Source organism: Diadema setosum, chromosome 18 (genome assembly GCF_964275005.1).
Source record: "Diadema setosum chromosome 18, eeDiaSeto1, whole genome shotgun sequence".
Taxonomy (NCBI): domain Eukaryota; kingdom Metazoa; phylum Echinodermata; class Echinoidea; order Diadematoida; family Diadematidae; genus Diadema; species Diadema setosum.
In genome coordinates, this window is record NC_092702.1 from 10,410,405 (window position 1) to 10,428,776 (window position 18,372).

The window sequence follows — 18,372 nt, forward strand, 5'->3', positions numbered from 1 at the left end:
CGGGTACCCGATTTTTCGAGAAAGGGGTATATTGTAGAGGCTCAAGTCGGGGAAAAATATAATTTAAAATCGTTGAAATGGGGGTATTTTAGTGTTTTTAACGAGATATTCTCAATTGGGAGCAATTTTCAAATCTTTCCCAAAATAATCACTGAAATAGGGTTCCGAAAAGGATTAGTTTCAAACCCCCAAAGTGCTGAAATAGGGGAAATTAATGGGAGTTTTCGGTGTGTGCCCATTCTCCCGAATGCGCCTGCACAGAATCTGATGTGCATGTTTTGCTTCAAAGCATGCCGGCTCGGCTTTCTCTTCACAGGATTTTTGGAACATCACTGCAGGTGTGTCATCCTGTATTGATAGCTTCCCTTCTAAAAACGTCGATAGGGGGTAATCTTGCTGGCCTCCCTTCCAAAAGCCCTTGTTAGGGGTCAAAATCCTTACCCCTTCCATTCCTCCTCTATCTATTAGAACCTGGAACAAGCATAACGTGTATGGTTGGCCACCTGAGTGGGGAGGGGTTTTAAACTGCTAGAAAAAGATCCAAAATCATTGCTATACTTTTCATATCGTATATCGATTTACTCCATCTTTCGAGCTTATGAGCAACGCCTTCAAGGAGGATCACCACACGAGGACTGCTCTGGGTGCGACATGAAGGGGCGATGGAAATGGGTATGTCGAAAGCCTATATCCCAGCACATTGGGCTGATGCTTACATCTGGGATGGTGACTTATATTCTGCTAACAGCGTCTGGCTGGGGTGACTCTGGTGCCTTCAACAGCAACCTCGAACTCCGCAACTACAAGGACAGAGACGCTGAAGATGATTTGTCCAGGTTATCCGACCGTCTTGGCCCTGAAAAACGGGCCCCTTCTTTTGTTAAAGAGGAAAATATAACCAAAACCCTCAGCGAGAAAACATACGCTAACAAAACAGCGCAGATAAAGAAAGACAAGCCTGACCTCACGAAGAATCTCCAAACTGGGGAGAGGCAGATAAATGCCAACGACAAGCGCCACGCACCGCCACCATCGCCACAAAACGCTCCCAGAAAGACCAGGAAAAGATTAAAGCTCGATGATCTACCTTTTTTAAAAGGGCCTACGAGCTTGCCAAATGTAAGTATACATGTGAATAAGCTAGATGAAACGCTAGATTCAGCTACTACCACTATGCCAGGTATAAAACTATTGGTACAAGACGTTCAAAATGAATGTAATGTATGACGCTGAATTCTGTTCATCTTATATAACTATTATTTTTATGACAACGGCAGTTTCTATAGGTATAGCTGTGCATCAGGAAGCTAAGATTATGATTATGCTCATTCTGTTTCAAGGTGTAATGAAGCTAGCAGTACACGTATTAGAATTAAAGTATAACGTGATAATGCTTCGCCAACTTCATAAAAATGAAACGCCCTAAAGTAAAGTATACGGCAGGAAACAACTCTTAAAGTTCTATCTCCCACGCACTCGTGCGTATATATATATATATATATATATATATATATATATATACATATATATATATGTATATATATGTATGTATATATATATATATATATATATATATATATATATATATATATACATACATATATACATATATATCTATATATATACATATATATTATATACATATAGTTTTAGATTGGATATAGCTGGATTTATAGCACCTTTTGGAATAAAACTAACTTCTCATCACTTCTCATTGCCTGTCCCCCCCCCCTCCCATTTTCTCACAAGAATTTCTGTACTTTGAAGAGTTTACCATATGGAACTACTGAAAATTATTCCTTACTAGCGAGGGCTATTTACACTCACAGTGAATTCATGAACTATGTGAATCACGTGTATACATGTTTGTAGGTGCAGCTCCACATGTATACTTTTGGATTATTGTTTGCATTTGTATCAGTGGTTCATGACACTTCACCTTGTACCAATGGATTATCCAATTTGCATTTGTTTTGTATTATTTGGATATGGAAACAAATAAATGAAATGAAATGAAATGAAATGAAATGAAAAATAAATACATTTCTGTCAAAAAGTATCTTTTTTTAATGAAAATGGATTTAGTGCCTTTTCGGAAAGGAACTCTTCATGTATAATGTGGGAGAAATCACGTTTGTGGTGGACGGTGCTCTCTATTTTTCCCTTTTATAATGGCCTGCCAAGAGCACATTATAGTCTAGATGGCATGATGTGCCACGATAATATATATAAACAAGTGTATAAATATGTGTGTGATTTATAGGAATTAAGAAAAATTGTATCATACTTCTTCATATTAATTACAAGTACACGCGGTATGTTTCAGCTTTGCCCAAAGTCCATTCAACGACTAACATGGCAATCAAAATGGTTTGGGAAGAGATATAAAAAGGAGATCAAGCTTTTTGTGGACCTGAATGACATCGATGTACCCAAAATCTTCACGGAGCTGCAGAATTACCGCCTGCCCTTTGGTTTCCGCGGTATCAATAAAACAAGTAAGTAAATGCCATTATACATGTATTGGGGAGGAGGCCTTCTTTCAAGTATTTAATGGTACTATAGCTTTCCGTGTTACTAACATGAATGACAAAAAAAAAAAAACCAAAAAAAAAAATCGCATGGAGACATGCAAGTCGTGCTCCACTAGGGAAGGTACAGCGTATTCTATTGTATGTGCAATGATTGACAAATTAAATGTCACTGGCAGAACCTTGTTTAAGAAGGTGTGTGTGCGTGTGGGTATTTTTTTTTGCGTGTGTGGTTGTATCCAAATAATCTGAAAAAATAGTAATATTATAAGTATATGACACATATTTAGATATTCTTTTCGGCACATAGGTGATGATAAACATATAAATCGATACAAGTCAACAATCATTGCATTGCATAGTTCATTAATGAGGCTCATGATGCTATTAGTCAGCCGTAATGGATACCTTTTGTACTCGTCTAAATCTCACCAACATAAATACATAGATACAGCTGCAGTAGGTTCAAATACTTTTCCCCAAAATTCGCAATTACTTTCGGTGATGGCACTTTGATTGTACTCCTATGTCTCTCAAAAATTCACATATTCATCAATACTTATAAATTAAACAATGACATGCCAAGAGAACTTTCTTACCAGTCCCCTTGAATTAAGTTTTCTTGAATATCTATATGGTCCGTAGATGTCCCGTTAGCATCTAAATTCTTTCTGAAGGATCTGGTCGTTGAAGGTCCAGATACCAGCAGAAACATTCTTAATGGAATGCAGTGACATTGTATTAATGCTCTTAATTGTAGCAACCAAGATAATTTAGTTACTTTCAGCGACGGCACTTTATGTGTACTCCTAATGTCTCCACGTCTCCACAGTATGTACCCGGTCGATATGGATGCTGTCAGCCGTGAATGTTCATGTTGTATCCCCTGAGAAAGTTCCTCTTGTCCCTGGTATGTTTGTGGCGGGGTTTGTGACAACACTCACAACAAAACTTCTATTCAGGAAGAAGAGACAGTCGCCTTGGCGCTGCTGGGTCCGTACACATTGCAAAGATAAACCCTAGAGGTTACACGCGGTTATCACGGCTTGTCACATTTGCCCATCCAGCCCCCCCCCCCCCCCCCCCGCGCTGTCTCACGTCCATTCCGTTTTGTCCACCGTGGCCTGAATGAGATTGCCATGCCCACCCGAATTTTAGGGAACTTTTAATATGTTATTTCGATAGCTCTTTCAGGTTAAATGCAAGTGGAATGGTTTCTGTTGCAATTTGTTTTGGCTCATTCCATATTTTGACTGGACTAACTGAGAACCTGGAGTTAACGTATCATATTAAATAATAGCAGGTAGTGATGTAGTGAGCTCAGAGCAGAAACCGATGTCCAGACGCACTCGAACACGGCTTTCTACATTAGAGATAGCATTAATGACAAACGAATTCTAAATGTACCAGGGCATAAAATCATCCTGTGAAAAGCACAACAAGGTCGTACGAGAGTTGAAAATAGGTCATAAGCATGCCTGCTCACAAGCCTTCATAACTAAAACTTGCTTTGAAGTAACTCCACCCTCATTGAATTTGGAAAAAGAGAGTAACATCGACATTACATGATTTCATGCTCACAATATGGCTATAGGGAATCAAATGAATCAGTGTTTTCAACCTGTGGGGTAAAGTAAAGGTTGATGTTATGTGATCTTAATGAAAAAAAAAATAGTGACATTCGTTGAGATATGGAAACACCAATTTTGTGATAAGCGGCGATTGCTTTCTGACTTTGGGTATCGATGTGGCGATTTCGTAGCCTTAAGGAATTTGTTATGAACGTTTTTCATGACACCCTTACAGCTCGGGATCTAAACCGTCACTCTATCAGTCTTAGAGTGTTTCATATTTATTTTTAGAATTAAAAAAAAATATGAATTCAATGCGTCTTAAGTTATACGATATTATTTCGTAGCAGAGAATATGTACAAGGATTTGAATAAGAAAAACGTTTTATCACATGGCGAAAAGATGATTCATTAGTGCGAAGAGTATACATGTTGAGCATAGTATAGAAGGCAGATACAGCAATAAAGGTTTAAAGATGTGCTTTGACAGTAGGGTCACAAAATAGACTGTACACTCGTGATTCCGAAGGTTCGTTAATATGAAAAAAAAAAAAAGAAACAAACAAACTTCATCATTCCGTTTATAGGTTCGTATATCCGAAAACGAAGTTAGGTTCGTATACCTCGAATTCCCAAGGTTTGTTAGTACGCACCTTATTTTCATTTTCGGGATTAACGAATCTTTATTCTATTTTCGGATGAACGAACTTTCGGAATATCGGACAGTCATCTTCGGATTAATGAACCTTCGATATAACGAACCTTATTTCATTTTCGAATAACGGAAATTTGGAATAACGAACGTCTATTTATATGCACTAAAAAATACATGTATTGTGCATGTTTTTCTCTACGTAACAGATGCAGAAGCTTAATGAAAAATGAATTTGTCTGTCTCTCTGAATGCAGAGCTCGAAAAAGTTTTGAAACACCCAGATGTTCTTCACACACCGCTTTTTTCCGAGAGGAAACGACCGACGTGCTTACGGTGTGCGGTAGTGGGCAGCGGTGGGGTGCTTAACGGCTCAGAGGCAGGAAAAGAGATCGACAGCCACGACCTCGTCTTCAGGTCAGCGGATGGGGGGCATTGTACCAATCCTTTGTTTAATCCTACTATGAGGCTATGAAATGAACAGTGTTGTAGCTGTACGTTTTTGCTGTATCTTTTTAGTAATATATTGGGCCGGATGCATAAACGCTAGCAATTGCTTATGCTAGCCTTTTACTCGAATCAATATGCATAAAAACAAGCAATTGCTTGTAAGCAGAAGCTTTTGCTAGCAAGCGCAAGCAATTGCTTGCTGCCCGCAAGCAATTGCTTAGAGACCAAGCATTTGCTTAAAAACGTATGCAGAAAACATACCTTTTGCTAGTTCTTGCTAGCAATTGCTTACGATTTTCCAAGCTCTGTAAAATGAGCTTGAGCTTTTGCTTAACCGGGATGTTCCCTTTTAAGTATCATTTTCATATTCATGAAAGAAAGACCACACTTGTGCAGGACAGGTATAAAACAACAAGACATTACTCCTAAGTACTGTAAGAAATTTTTTTCGTTTCAACAACGGGAATGTCCAGTGGTAAGCATGCAAAATGTGATAAAAAAAAACCAGGTGGGATGTCTGACTTCGGTGGAGAGCAAGGAGACCTCTCTCCACGTGCGATCTGGCAGATCCGGGCTACTGTAAGCAGTGATGGGAATCAGCCAGTAATACGTGTGTGTGTATAGATGTGTGTTAGTATGTGTGTGTCTGTGTGTGCATTTCATAGCACTTCTGCTATGTCAGGAAATGTTTCCACACACACATGCCCTTTCAAATACTAGCGTACATGCTGCCACACTCGCCTTTGTTCTTATGTTCGCACAGGCGTGACGTCCCTTTGTTGAAAACGCAAGCAATTTTATTGCTTGTGCGGGACTAGTCTAGCGGGTGATGTATTTTTAACCTGAATATCAGTCCTTGATTGCCAGTCAATAGAGGGCGCGACGGTGTGGTAGTCGATCGATTAAAAATACGTCTAGTAAGAAACCTCCGAATAGAGGCGTGGAACCGGGCGTGGCAAGACAGTTGCCAGTCTTCAATATCGAAGTTTCATTGGCTGAGCACCAATGTCAATCAAAACACATTGCAGAGCCCAAAGGAATTCTAGTCTACTCTCCTATGTATAATGCGGACTGTCTTTCAGTGCAAATAGAATTCCCTGTCTCTTTGACATTATTATAGTATTTTGTAGTTCTTTCCCATTCATCTTACACCTTACTTCAAACAAGAGAATGATAGCAGTCAGTGCAACTACATGCATTTGAAAATTCATGAGGGTTCTGCACGTAGAAGCTTCGTCAAAATTACTGCCGAATGCAAACCTCTCACTGTTGTTGTAAAGTCTAAGACATATTCACTGTGATTGTCGGTTTTGAAAGTGTAATTTATGAATTTTTCCCATTGGTAATTTTTTCACTTTGAAATACTCTATATTTCTGTATTAAATCTTTTAAGATATTTGCTAAACAACAATAAAATCTGCCGTCAAGATAACAATCTCTATTGCCAAGCACCATCTACATTAAACAGGCATTTCGTGGGTGATCACACTGTCATAGGAAAACCCGTCCGTGGTGCATTTCCTGTGAAAGGGAAAAGAGAGGATCTGCGAGACAAAAGGATTCCTGCAAAGCCAAAGTGCCAGGGGAATATGGTGCATTCTTTGCAATCATGAAATTACGAGACGCCAGTCTCACAGAAGGCTCAATTATAGGTATACTGATTAACATTTTCAACACAAATGTAGATAAGAACATTTCATTCATTCATTTCATTTCACACATGCATGTTCACATACATGTTTTTTATTTTCATTTCCAATCAATATCACAGGTATACACTTCAAATGATTACATATTTTGGAACATAATAATACATATTGGTTATCAAAAGAACTTCATGGAAATGAAAATTGAGGGGCTACTAAAAAGCGAACTTGTCTAGTGCAGTCCCTTAACTTACGTTACATTACTGCAATACATTAATTATACATGGCTTTATAACACAATACAACGATACATGTACCGTACAAGCTAATCATTGGAAGTATACAGTTTTCATTCAATCGAATCGGATGGTAACATGAAGCATACGCTTTCACACATACACATACACATACACATACACATACACACGCACACTCACACACACACACATACACACACACATACACATACACACACACACACACACACACATACACACATACACATCTCTTCTGGCCATTCAAAATGCATGCCGATGTAGAAAATGTGAAGCTGAATTAAATAAAATTAACGAGCTAACCTACGTGGATGGTGCACACACACACACACACACATACACACAAGAACACAAAATGAACAAAAACACGACATGTTATGAAACTAGAGCACAACCCACAAAATCTATGACCACGTCAAAAGCGCCAGAAAAGACCCATGTGGCTCAATACACGACAAACATCTCGTTTAGAGGAAAGCCATTAAGTAATTACGTATTCAATTTTTTAAATCTGTCAGAGATAAACACTGTCTGCCTGTTATGACAAGAGATCATTAGAATATTGTGTTCCTTCATGTCCTTTCCGAAGTTGTTCGAAGGATTGTTAATCCGAAGACAAATAGGGTTCGTAACTTTCCGAAGATGACGTAAACTAAACTGTCTCTAGTGACAAAATATGGTGATGTAACAAAAAAGTAGGATATTAATTACGCAGTGAAAATTGAACAAAAACACGCACAAGTACCCCCCCCCCACACACACATACACGCACACACACATACAGTAGATACACACACGCAAACGTAATTAAAAACACACAAACACTACCGATACACACACACACTGGCGAACCGGAATACAATCGTAGTTTGTAAATTGTATTATATAAAAAATAGGTATTTTTTTTAACCCTCTCCTCTGTATACTCCCATACTCGTCTGTAACATCATCAGGATGAGCCATAAGACGTAGAAACAATTATTGCACTAAGAGGCCATCTAAAGGTAAAAACACACACACACACATAAAAATGCCGCGATGCCGCTATGGCACGGTTCTCCTTACAGGTTTATAGTACAATGTCTTGATGTTTGATGACAGTTTCACATAATACATATCGGAAAAATATTAAAATGACAGGTTTGTCACATATGTGTTGAATGTTCACTTTCGTTGAACCAGTTTTAATTGGATGAATGGCTATATTGTCTAAGAGTGCGGGTATTTGGGGATTCGAGGATTTTTACTTAACTTTTGACCCTTTCATAAGTTTAAGGAAGAAGTGAAATTCAGCTCTTTCACTTGACCTTTGACCTTATGGCAAGGTACTCCCAAGAAAATTTCATTGGGTAATACTTGCATACACTAAGTTTCAAGAGAAATCCTGCAAACATCGCATAGATAAGAGGAAAATAGTGAAATTTGGAGGAGGTGACCTTGACCTTTGACCCTTGACCCTTGACCTTTAACCCATGACCTCTATACATTCCCTAAATAATCACTGCCGGTCAGTGCATGCATATGTACTAAGTTCCATGAAGATATCTTGAACCATTTGTGAGATATGGAGAAGACGTGAAATTTTAACATTTTCTCTTGAACTTTGACCTTTGACCTCGCGACACCAAATTCTCTCTGGAGAATTTTCATTCTTTTGGTATTTCATATATACACAAAGATTCAAGAAAATGCCTTCAGGCATTGCGTGGATATGGGGGAAATAGTGAAATTTTGTGCATTTGACCTTGACCTTTTGACCTTTGACCTTGAGCATGTGTGCCCAAAAGTTGATAGGCATAACTTCACCAACTCATATATATATACATGCCAAGTTTCATTAAGATACCTCAAACGGTTTTTTTTTTAAGTTACGCTGTTCACAAAATTGATGACGGCCGGACGGACGGACAACCCGAAAACAGAAGGCCTCCGGCGACACTTCGTGGCGGAGGCATAAAAAAAAAGGTCACTATCACCGAGACACAACCCTTTTGAACCCAATTCCATCACATAGGGTGACGAAGTCAGTTTCGTCCAGAATATTGACACTTTTGTCAGAATTGCACCAATCTCAATATGCGATACACTGTAGAAATAAACTCTACCATTTTGTTGTCTACCTGACATGAGATCTACATATGATTGTATGTTGCGGTTCTGAACATGCGTTTTAAATACAAGAAAAAGTTGTAAATACAATATTACGGTGGCAAAACCAATTCTACCATAAACATGCTTTGTAAATGAATTGCACTGTACGTCGCTATATTACGTTTCTCAATGTGCGATATCTAGAGTTTCTTCAAAGAAATAATCAATAATAGTTGGATTAGAATTTTTAATATAAATTTTCCGACGAAATAAGTTTCCCAGAATATGGCGAAGTAAAGTAGTAAAGAGTCATAGCCCCAAGGAGATAATCTCCATTCGATAAATCATTAATTTTCATTAACGTGCCGAAATAATCCAAATACACCACATCTGTCACAAGCGTGTATTTTAATGTCAACGGTCAACCACCAACTCTACATTGTCGCCTGCTCTCCAGTGCTCTCGGAAGTCTGAAGTTGCAATTTCGTTACCCATCTGAAATGCCTATTCAGCACGTTAATCAAAGAATTTGTCAAATGGAGGTTATCTCTTGGTATTGCGAATAAAGAGTCGTATAACCATGAAGCTACAACATTTCAATGCTTCGGCTGTGCTTCAAAACAGAAACATAAAGCTCATGCCAACTGGAGGTTATTTGTCACCATCTCACATTGCGATTGGTGCAATTCTGACAAAAGTGTATTGAAGCAATATTCTGGATGAAACTGATTTCGTCACCCTTATGTGAAGGAATTGAGTTCAAACAGGGTTATGTGTTATACACACATAACAAGATCGCAAAAGTAGACCCTTTCAATATTCCGAAAATGAAATAAGGCTCATAGTTCCTAAAGTTTGTTGATCTAAAATAATATATGGGTTGTTATTCCGAAGGTGTGATGGCCTGAAAATGAAATTGCGTTCGTTTTTCCGAAGGTTCGTTAATCCAAAAATGAAACAAGGTCCGGTTTTCCAGTGATTCATTAATCTGAAAATGTAATAAGGTTTGTTAATCCCAGTATGAATTAAGCCTCGTCAATCCCATAATGAAGGTTCGTTAATCCGAACAAACGTTTATTTTAGGTGGCCTCTTATGATAATTGTTTCTATTTATACGTCATGCATGGCTCATCATAATGATGCCACAGATGACTATGGGAGCATACGGCCGAGAGGGAGAAATTATTGTTCATGTTTCCATTAACAATGCAATTTGCAAATTGTACGATTGTATTCCAGTTCGCCAGTGAGTGTATCGGGGTGTTTGTGTATTTTCCAACTCAATTCAAATTTTATTTCATTTTTCGAAAAGAACATAAACATTTCCCTTGCTTTGGTAACAGAGAATAAGGTTGCATAATCAAAACAAAGTAAATTGATAAAAATATAATTGTGGCACCTTGGAGTAACAAAAACAAAATATTACAGTCTTTGGTCTCTAAAAAGAGTTTATTTCATTTTCGGAATTTTAACTTTATTTCGTTTTCGGAATAACGATCCTTCGAATACCTTTGACAAAGAAAACGAAAGAACACGGTATTAATAAAATCCTGTCAAGAAAGATGAGAGGAGTTTTTTTTATTGACAGATCTAAACAAATAAGTATCTACGTAATCAACAATAGCTTTCCTCTAAACGAGATATTTCTGGTGAAAACGGTGCCAGACGCTTCATTAATTTTGAGCCACACGGATCTTGACTGGCGCTTTGGACTCAGTCATAGATTTTGTGTGTTGCGCCCCAGCGGCCCCACTTTCCTACCATGTCGTTTTTTGTTGTTGTTTTTTTTTTGTGCATCATCAGCATACTTGTTGGTGTTATTCAATTTAGCTTTACATTTTTCTGCATAGGCATGCATTCTGAATGGACAGAAGAGATGTCCTCATGTACATAATTGTTTGTGTTAGGAAAATATTAATCAGCATCGATTTCCCTTCACTAGTAGGCCTATACCTGTAACGCCATCATTAAGCCTTCTGAAAGACTGGCGTCCCGTAATTTCGTGATTGCAAAGAATGCACCATATTTCCCCTGGGCCTTTGGCTGTGCTGGAATCCTTTTGTGTCGCAGGTCCTCTCTTTTCCCTTTCACAGGAAATGTACCACGGACGAGTTTTCCTATGACAGTGTGATCACCCACGAAATGCCTGTTTAATGTAAATGGTGCTTGGCAATAGAGATTGTTATCTTGACGGCAGATTTTATTGATGTTTAGCAAATATCTTAAAAGATTTAATATAAAAATATAGAGTATTTCAAAGTTAAAAAAATACCAATGGGAAAAATTCATAAATTACACTTTCCAAACCGACAATCACAGTGAATATGTCCTAGACTTTACAACAGTGAGAGGTTTGCATTCGGCAGTAATTTTAAAGTAGTTTTCACGTGCAGAACCCTCATGAATTTTCAAATGCATATAGTTGCATTGACTGCTATCATTCTCTTGTTTGAAGTAAGGTAAGATGTTATACACCTCAAAATGAATGGGAAAGAATGACAAAATACTATAATAATGTCAAAGAGACAGGGAATTCTATTTGCACTGAAAGAGAGTCCGCATTATACCTAGGAGGGTAGACTAGAATTCCCTTGGGCTCTGCAATGTGTTTTGATTGACATTGGTGCTCAGCCAATGAAACTTCGATATTGAAGACTGGCAACTGTCTTGCCACGCCCGGTTCCACGCCTCTATTCGGAGGTTTCTTACTAGACGTTATTTTTAGTCGATCAACTACCACACCGTCGCGCCCTCTATTGACTGGCAATGAAGGACTGATTTAGGCTAAAAATACGCCGCCCGCTAGACTGGTGCGGGACAAGCAAAAGGTATAAGCACAAGCAGAAGGTTATGCATATGGATTTAAGCAATTGCTTGAGCGAGACCTTTTGCTAGACGAGCTTGTGCTTTTGCTATTGCTTGTTTTATGCATTCGGCCCATTGCTTGTGCGGGACAAGCAAGAGGTATAAGCACAAGCAAAAGATTATGCATGTGGATTTAAGCAATTGCTTGAGCTAGACCCTTTACTAGACGAGCTTGCGCTTTTGCTTGAAGCAATTGCTTACAAGCAATTGCTTGTTTTATGCATTCGGCCCATTGGCACATAACATGTAAATGGGTACATATTTACAAAGAGAGAGAGAGAGAAGGAGAGGTGGAAAGAAAAAGCAAGGCATCGGAATATGGACGAACAATGGGCCGAATGCATAAAAAACAAGCAATTGCTTATAAGCAATTGCTTCAAGCAAAAGCACAAGCTCGTCTAGCAAAAGGTCTAGCTCAAGCAATTGCCTAAATCCATATGCATAACATTTTGCTTGTGCTTATACCATTTGCTTGTCCCGCACAAGCAATTGCTTGCGTTTTCAACAAAAGGGACGTCACGCCTGTGCGAACACAAGAACAAAGGCGAGTGTGACAGCATGTATTTGAAAGGGCATGTGTGTGCGGAAACATTTCCTGACATAGCAGAAGAGCTATGAAATAACACTCATAAATGCACACACAGACGCACACACACATCTATACGCACACACGTACTGGCTGATTCCCATCACTGCTTATAGTAGCCCGGATCTGCCAGAGATCGCACGTGGAGAGAGGTCTCCTTGCTCTCCACCGAAGTCAGACATCCTACCTGTTTTTCATCACATTTTGCGTGTTAACCACTGGACATTCCCGTTGTTGAAACGAAAAAGTTTCTTACACTACTAAGGAGTAATTCCTTGTAGATTTATACCACTCCTGCACAAGTGTGGTCTTTCTTTTATGGATATGAAAATGGTACTTAAAAGGGAACGTCCCAGTTAAGCAAAAGCTCAAGCTCATAATTATTACAGAGCTTGGAAAATCGTAAGCAATTGCTAGCAAGAACAAGCAAAAGGTATGTTTTATTCATACGTTTTTAAGTAAATGCTTGGTCTCTAAGCAATAATTGCTTGGGGGCAGCAAGCAATTGCTTTTGCTTGCTAGCAAAAGCTTCTGCTTGCATTATGCATACGGATTCGAGTAAAAGGCTAGCACAAGCAATTGCTAGCGTTTATGCATCCGGCCCACTGCATGTGTCTTACTTGCTGGACGCGTTCTACTTAAATTCTACTTGCGGGTATACTGTGTGACCTTTGTAACAGTCGCGTGGGGGCTGACAACTCAGTGAAGGAATTCCTATGAAGGAATGGCTGAAGTCCCACAGAATGTCATTATCTTGGCGGCATATGGGGACTGCGAAGTACCTGCGTGGGAGTTGCCCGCGAGGTGTTGCCGCTAAGGGCCTCCTACTGGCGTTCTGCGTGGACCTCTCCGGACATCAGCGCGACTCACCCGGAAAAAGTTTTGGTCATGCTCAAAACTTGGCTGCGGTTAAATCGGACTTGCGTGCGCACCTCCGGGCAACTACAGGCGAGATACGCGCTTAGGTACTGTCAGGTGCGGACCAACTGCGGAGAGCTCCGGGTAGCAAATTTGTTTCCCCGCCAGTCAAGCCGCAAAACTTCCCCAGATACGGTATGACAAGGCCTTGAGCATGCTCAAAAATTGCTCCGAGTGAGTCGTTGGGGTTCGCTTGCAGAGGTACACGCAGAACACCAGTAGGAGACCCTTACCGGCAGCACCTCGCAGGCAACTCCAACGCAGATACTTCTCAGTACCCGTAAGTCGCTCGTAACAGAAAACGGATCGGTTTCAAAGCTCTCACGCAGTTCACACGGAATTCACGCAAGTAGAAGTAGCAAGCGTCTAGTAGGTAAGAAACAAGTGCTAAACTCGCAAACATTCTTGTCCGCCCGCAGAAAATTCTCCTGCGTGCTGAAAATCACTCTTCGCAACAAGCCCGGGTAGCTTCCCCTGAAAGGTATGACACGGCCTTAAAGGTATACTATTTTAACATGTAAACAAAGGCTAATTACACGTATTGTGTACGTCTGAGTTCGAATCCGTCATTGGATTTTCAAAAATATGACCCATTTTCACTAAAAATTGCCAAAACCTAAGTCTATCGGGAACGCCCCTAAAAAAATCCGGCTCAGCGGCGGATGATTGACAGCCTGTGTACAACGTCACAACCAGAATATGCGAGCCAGCTCGGCTTCGAAGGGGTCGCATATCTGCATTGCACTGCGTGTTAAAAAATACGTGTGAGCGATAATTTTGCCCTCTTTTGAAAGCACGATTATGAAGTATTGAAAGTGTAAACTAAGGGGAAAAGCCCACGTTTAAGGAATTTGAACATTACTCTACATACACATACGATATAATTTGATTTGGGCCCATATTTTACCAAGTTTATCTTATTTATAGTCAACATTGTTTTATTCATCCCAAACCTGTTCGTGCGAAAATGTGTTGCGTACTAGACGTATAGGACAGGCGTTTTATTTCTCCGGTCTAATACTTGGGCACTTGTTAACACGGGCATTGTCTTGCGTACACATAAGTTTGGTCAATACGACTGACTAGCGCGACTGGCGTTGTTGAGCAGACGGCCAATTCAGCTGCAATAACTCGCTAGCGTTTGCGCTCGGACTGCATTGGTAGCTTTGAAACTTTGAGAAAACGCCGCTTCTTGACAATGGATCTGGGGTTTGAGTCGGATTTGGAAGACACATTGTCATGAACCCGAATCGGCGCTAGTGCGCCTCCGAATCAGAGATGGAGGAATTAGATGACGACAGTGGAGACGAGCCAGCGGCAAGGGGTATCTCGCCCTATTTGTTTGAGCCGCTTGCAGAGGTGGTGGACGCGCCTCCGGGCGAGCTCGGGGAAGATGCTGAAGCTCGTGCCGCTGATCTTGACGGCGAAGCACTTGCGCCTGCTGCTGCAGGAGCAATGAGACTGGGAAATAATAACTGGTAAATTAAAGTGAACTTGTACTTCTCATTACCAGTCATAGTTTCAAATATATTATGCTCATTTGTTAATCTATAGTCTAACCTTTGTTACATATATTTTGAAAGTTTGAAATTATGTTTCGAAAAAGGACAACATAAGTCTTATTTTGTACAGGGTACATTGTCATTAGTATACGTTATACACAGGGCCTACCAGAAGTGAGATATGTGGTATTCAGAACAGAAGTGAAGGAAGATTCGGAAGTGGGCTGCTGGTAACACAAAGAAGAACAGTAGCCTAGGCCTATTACTAGTACTTTTGATAGACCTACGGAAAGATAGGTATAGCTGTCATTTCTTCATAAGTATTTTTTATGATTATCTTCTCGTAAAAGTATGAAGTAGAGTCTCCAAATCACTAGGCCATGTATAAATATTGCCACTAAAGCGGAAAATACACAGCATTGGAGTGACAAAGCTTTACATTTTATGATAGTGCCAATAACTGCTATTTACTGCGTAGAGATTATGGCAATTATTTACTTTAGTGGGATATGTTTGGTTGCTAATTCAGGCAAACTTTTAATGGAATAAACCCTCAACTGAAATAAGCCAGGCAACCAAAAATACCTACATTCCACTAAAGTGGATGATTACCACAAACTCTATACAGTATAGCAGAGCACTGCCATCAGGTGGCAAGCCATCGTTCACAAACGATGTGTTTTTGTAGAGAGATGTACGCCTCTGGTTTATAGTGATAGAGCTTTGTTTAAATTTTGAGTGTGTAACTCAACATCTTGCGGAGGTCATCTCAACCTCGGGTAGCCCGAGAGGCTGAGAAGTATAATGAAATATCTTGTTCTTCTATATTCTATTAAAAAAAACATACGTGATAGAGTGTGTTTTTTTTTTTCTTTTTTTATACTGATGTCATAAAATGCTCAAAATTGGCAGCCCAGCAATGTTACATGTAGTACATGCTCGCATGGCTATTTTACGTATTAATTTGTGCAGACGATTCACTGTTGCAGAACTATAACAATACATAATATAAACAATACCCCTTTTAACATCACTTTATATTCATGCTTTGTGTTTTGATAATACAGGTGTTCATGCAGTGGTGGGTGTATCCCATTTGATGCAGTCAGTGAGGGAGTCCATATGCTGCAAAGAATTCCTGTACTGGTGAGGAAGATGAGTGACTACACTGACGGTGAGGAGGACCTGAATTGCATCACGGAGCACCCAGGATTCCAGCCAGTATGTTTAGACAAGTGGGTACTGGAGACAGCGTATTTTCAATATGTACAGCAGTATGAGGATCACCACCGAAGGGATGTAACTGAGAATGAGTGAGTACCCATACTAGTGCAAATGTGCTACTATATACATTCTATTGAACTTTAGTTGAAGTTTATCAGATTTGTGAGAATGGTTCACACTATAACAAATTTATGTATCATCAGAAAAAAAAAAAACATTTGCATGTCCGCAGATTGGAAGTAGTTGAAAACAATAATGAACACTTTTAGTTACATTTTTCATAGCAAATAACTGCTGACAAGTAACAGTATAATTCATGAACCATGTACAGTGGAATTTCATTTAGTTGAAAAAAAAAATAACAAAGAGCTATAAAATGATATCTAATCATTTTGCAGGTCCACGCTCTTTATATAGAATTTTAGTTTTTGTACCATAATATAACAAAGTAATTTTCATGGTTCCATGGTCCCCCTTGGGACCTGTTCATTTTTTTTTTTTAATAAGGCGGGGGGGGGGGGGGGGGGTGGAGAGGATTTTCTCTGTCTGTAGCTATGTTATAGCCTCAAGCCTTTAGGTAATTACAATGCTATATCAAATCCTGTGATGTAGAAATGTTTAGAGAAAAATGTATTCATGAACAAATCAAAAGGGGGAAAAAACAATTCTATGCCTATGCATTCAAGTATTGAGATGATATATTGACATACTTGCCAACCTTCTTGTCTTTCTTGTATTGATATTTCCTATTTTCTGTCCAGGCGATCAAGGCACATTGCATACAGGCAGCTGGTTCGGTGGTGTTGGGGTTTTCTGGGCAGGAGGATTCGTGTTCGCCTTCCTTCATGTGCTGTCACAACCATCCGCAACTCTTATCCATCCGAGGTGTACAGGGGGTTCAAGGACATATAAAATTTGTTTCTTGGATCTTCAAGTGTGACATTTGAGGGACTGGGATTGGGATTATTTTCTTGTATGTTGCATTGTATTACCCATGGCTGTACACCTCTGAGTAGTATCAAGAAAGTCAAGTTCAGAAACCTTTTAGAACTACAAGACTCTGGATGCTTGTCATGTATTTTGTTTCACTTGGTATCTTACTATCTATTTTAAAGGTAGGGGATACCTTTTACAGACCTCCTAAAATGCAGCAAAACATTAAATATAAACCTCAGGGGACTTGTTTAGGCCACTGCTGAGAAATTTGGAAGTCAACAGTTATCTACAATTTGAATAATGCACAAAACTCAACTACTCAGTAGTTTTGTGTGTCAGCCACTGTTAAGCCTTTTTTGCTGCAGTCTTCTGTATCTTTTATCTATAAACACAAATCTAAAAGTATAAGAGCTGATGTAATAACATATAGAGTGTGTGGCAAGAATGTATATAGAAATGTTTGTAAGTTTTGATGAACTTTCTTCACAAAATATACATGATGGACACACATGCAGTGCATGGGTCTGCAAAGGTAGCCTAGTAATGTACTGGAATTTACGATGAGCCCCGAAAAAAATTCTATTCAAAATCTAACGGTCAATAAAAATGTACTAAATGTTACCTTCCACTTTCAATACTTTATGGGAGTTTCTAAAATGATACTCTCTTCAACATACCACTGTATAAATTGCAAACAGAGAAGGGAAATGCCTCATGAGAGTGATAGGTCTTGAAGCTGTAAATTATATTTTGCCACTAATATAGCTTGTTTCTATTCATATCCATTTCCTATTTTCCTATGACATTTTGAAGTGGGGAAATGACAAGTTTTGTGTTCTCATGAAATGCTTGTACCTTTTTTTTTCAGTGTTGGTATGTTCCCTGCTCTTTCAAAATGAGGCGAAAATTCCTGACCATGAAAATGTAGATTCGTGGAGCATTATTTATGCTCAAATCAGTGGAGAATCATCTAGAGTTATGTAATGGCTTTCTCACACGTTACACATCTAGATATGATCAAACAATAAATGTAAGTGATGCAATGCAGTGACAAGTATTCTTGAGTGACATTTTTTTGTTATTGTTTTACATAGCAACCCTTCTCCCCTTGAAATGTTTCTTGCC

General features: G+C 39.2%; 2 protein-coding genes across 2 annotated transcripts in view; both read left to right on the forward strand.

The window, feature by feature from the left end:
- The first annotated feature begins 651 nt into the window (after nt 1–651).
- Nucleotides 652–18,372, forward strand: part of LOC140241983 (CMP-N-acetylneuraminate-beta-galactosamide-alpha-2,3-sialyltransferase 1-like) — a 38,334-nt gene continuing 20,613 nt past the window's right edge. The window contains exons 1-3 of the mRNA XM_072321727.1: nt 652–1,119; nt 2,327–2,498; nt 5,012–5,171. Of these exons, the coding sequence (XP_072177828.1) occupies nt 652–1,119; nt 2,327–2,498; nt 5,012–5,171 (800 nt within the window). The remainder of the gene's footprint in view (nt 1,120–2,326; nt 2,499–5,011; nt 5,172–18,372) is intronic.
- LOC140242168 (uncharacterized) lies at nt 14,701–18,287 on the forward strand. The gene is made up of 3 exons (XM_072321935.1): nt 14,701–15,063; nt 16,155–16,400; nt 17,073–18,287. Exons 1-3 carry the CDS (start codon nt 14,864–14,866, stop codon nt 17,221–17,223), a joined length of 597 nt encoding a protein of 198 aa, XP_072178036.1. The 5' UTR covers nt 14,701–14,863; the 3' UTR covers nt 17,224–18,287.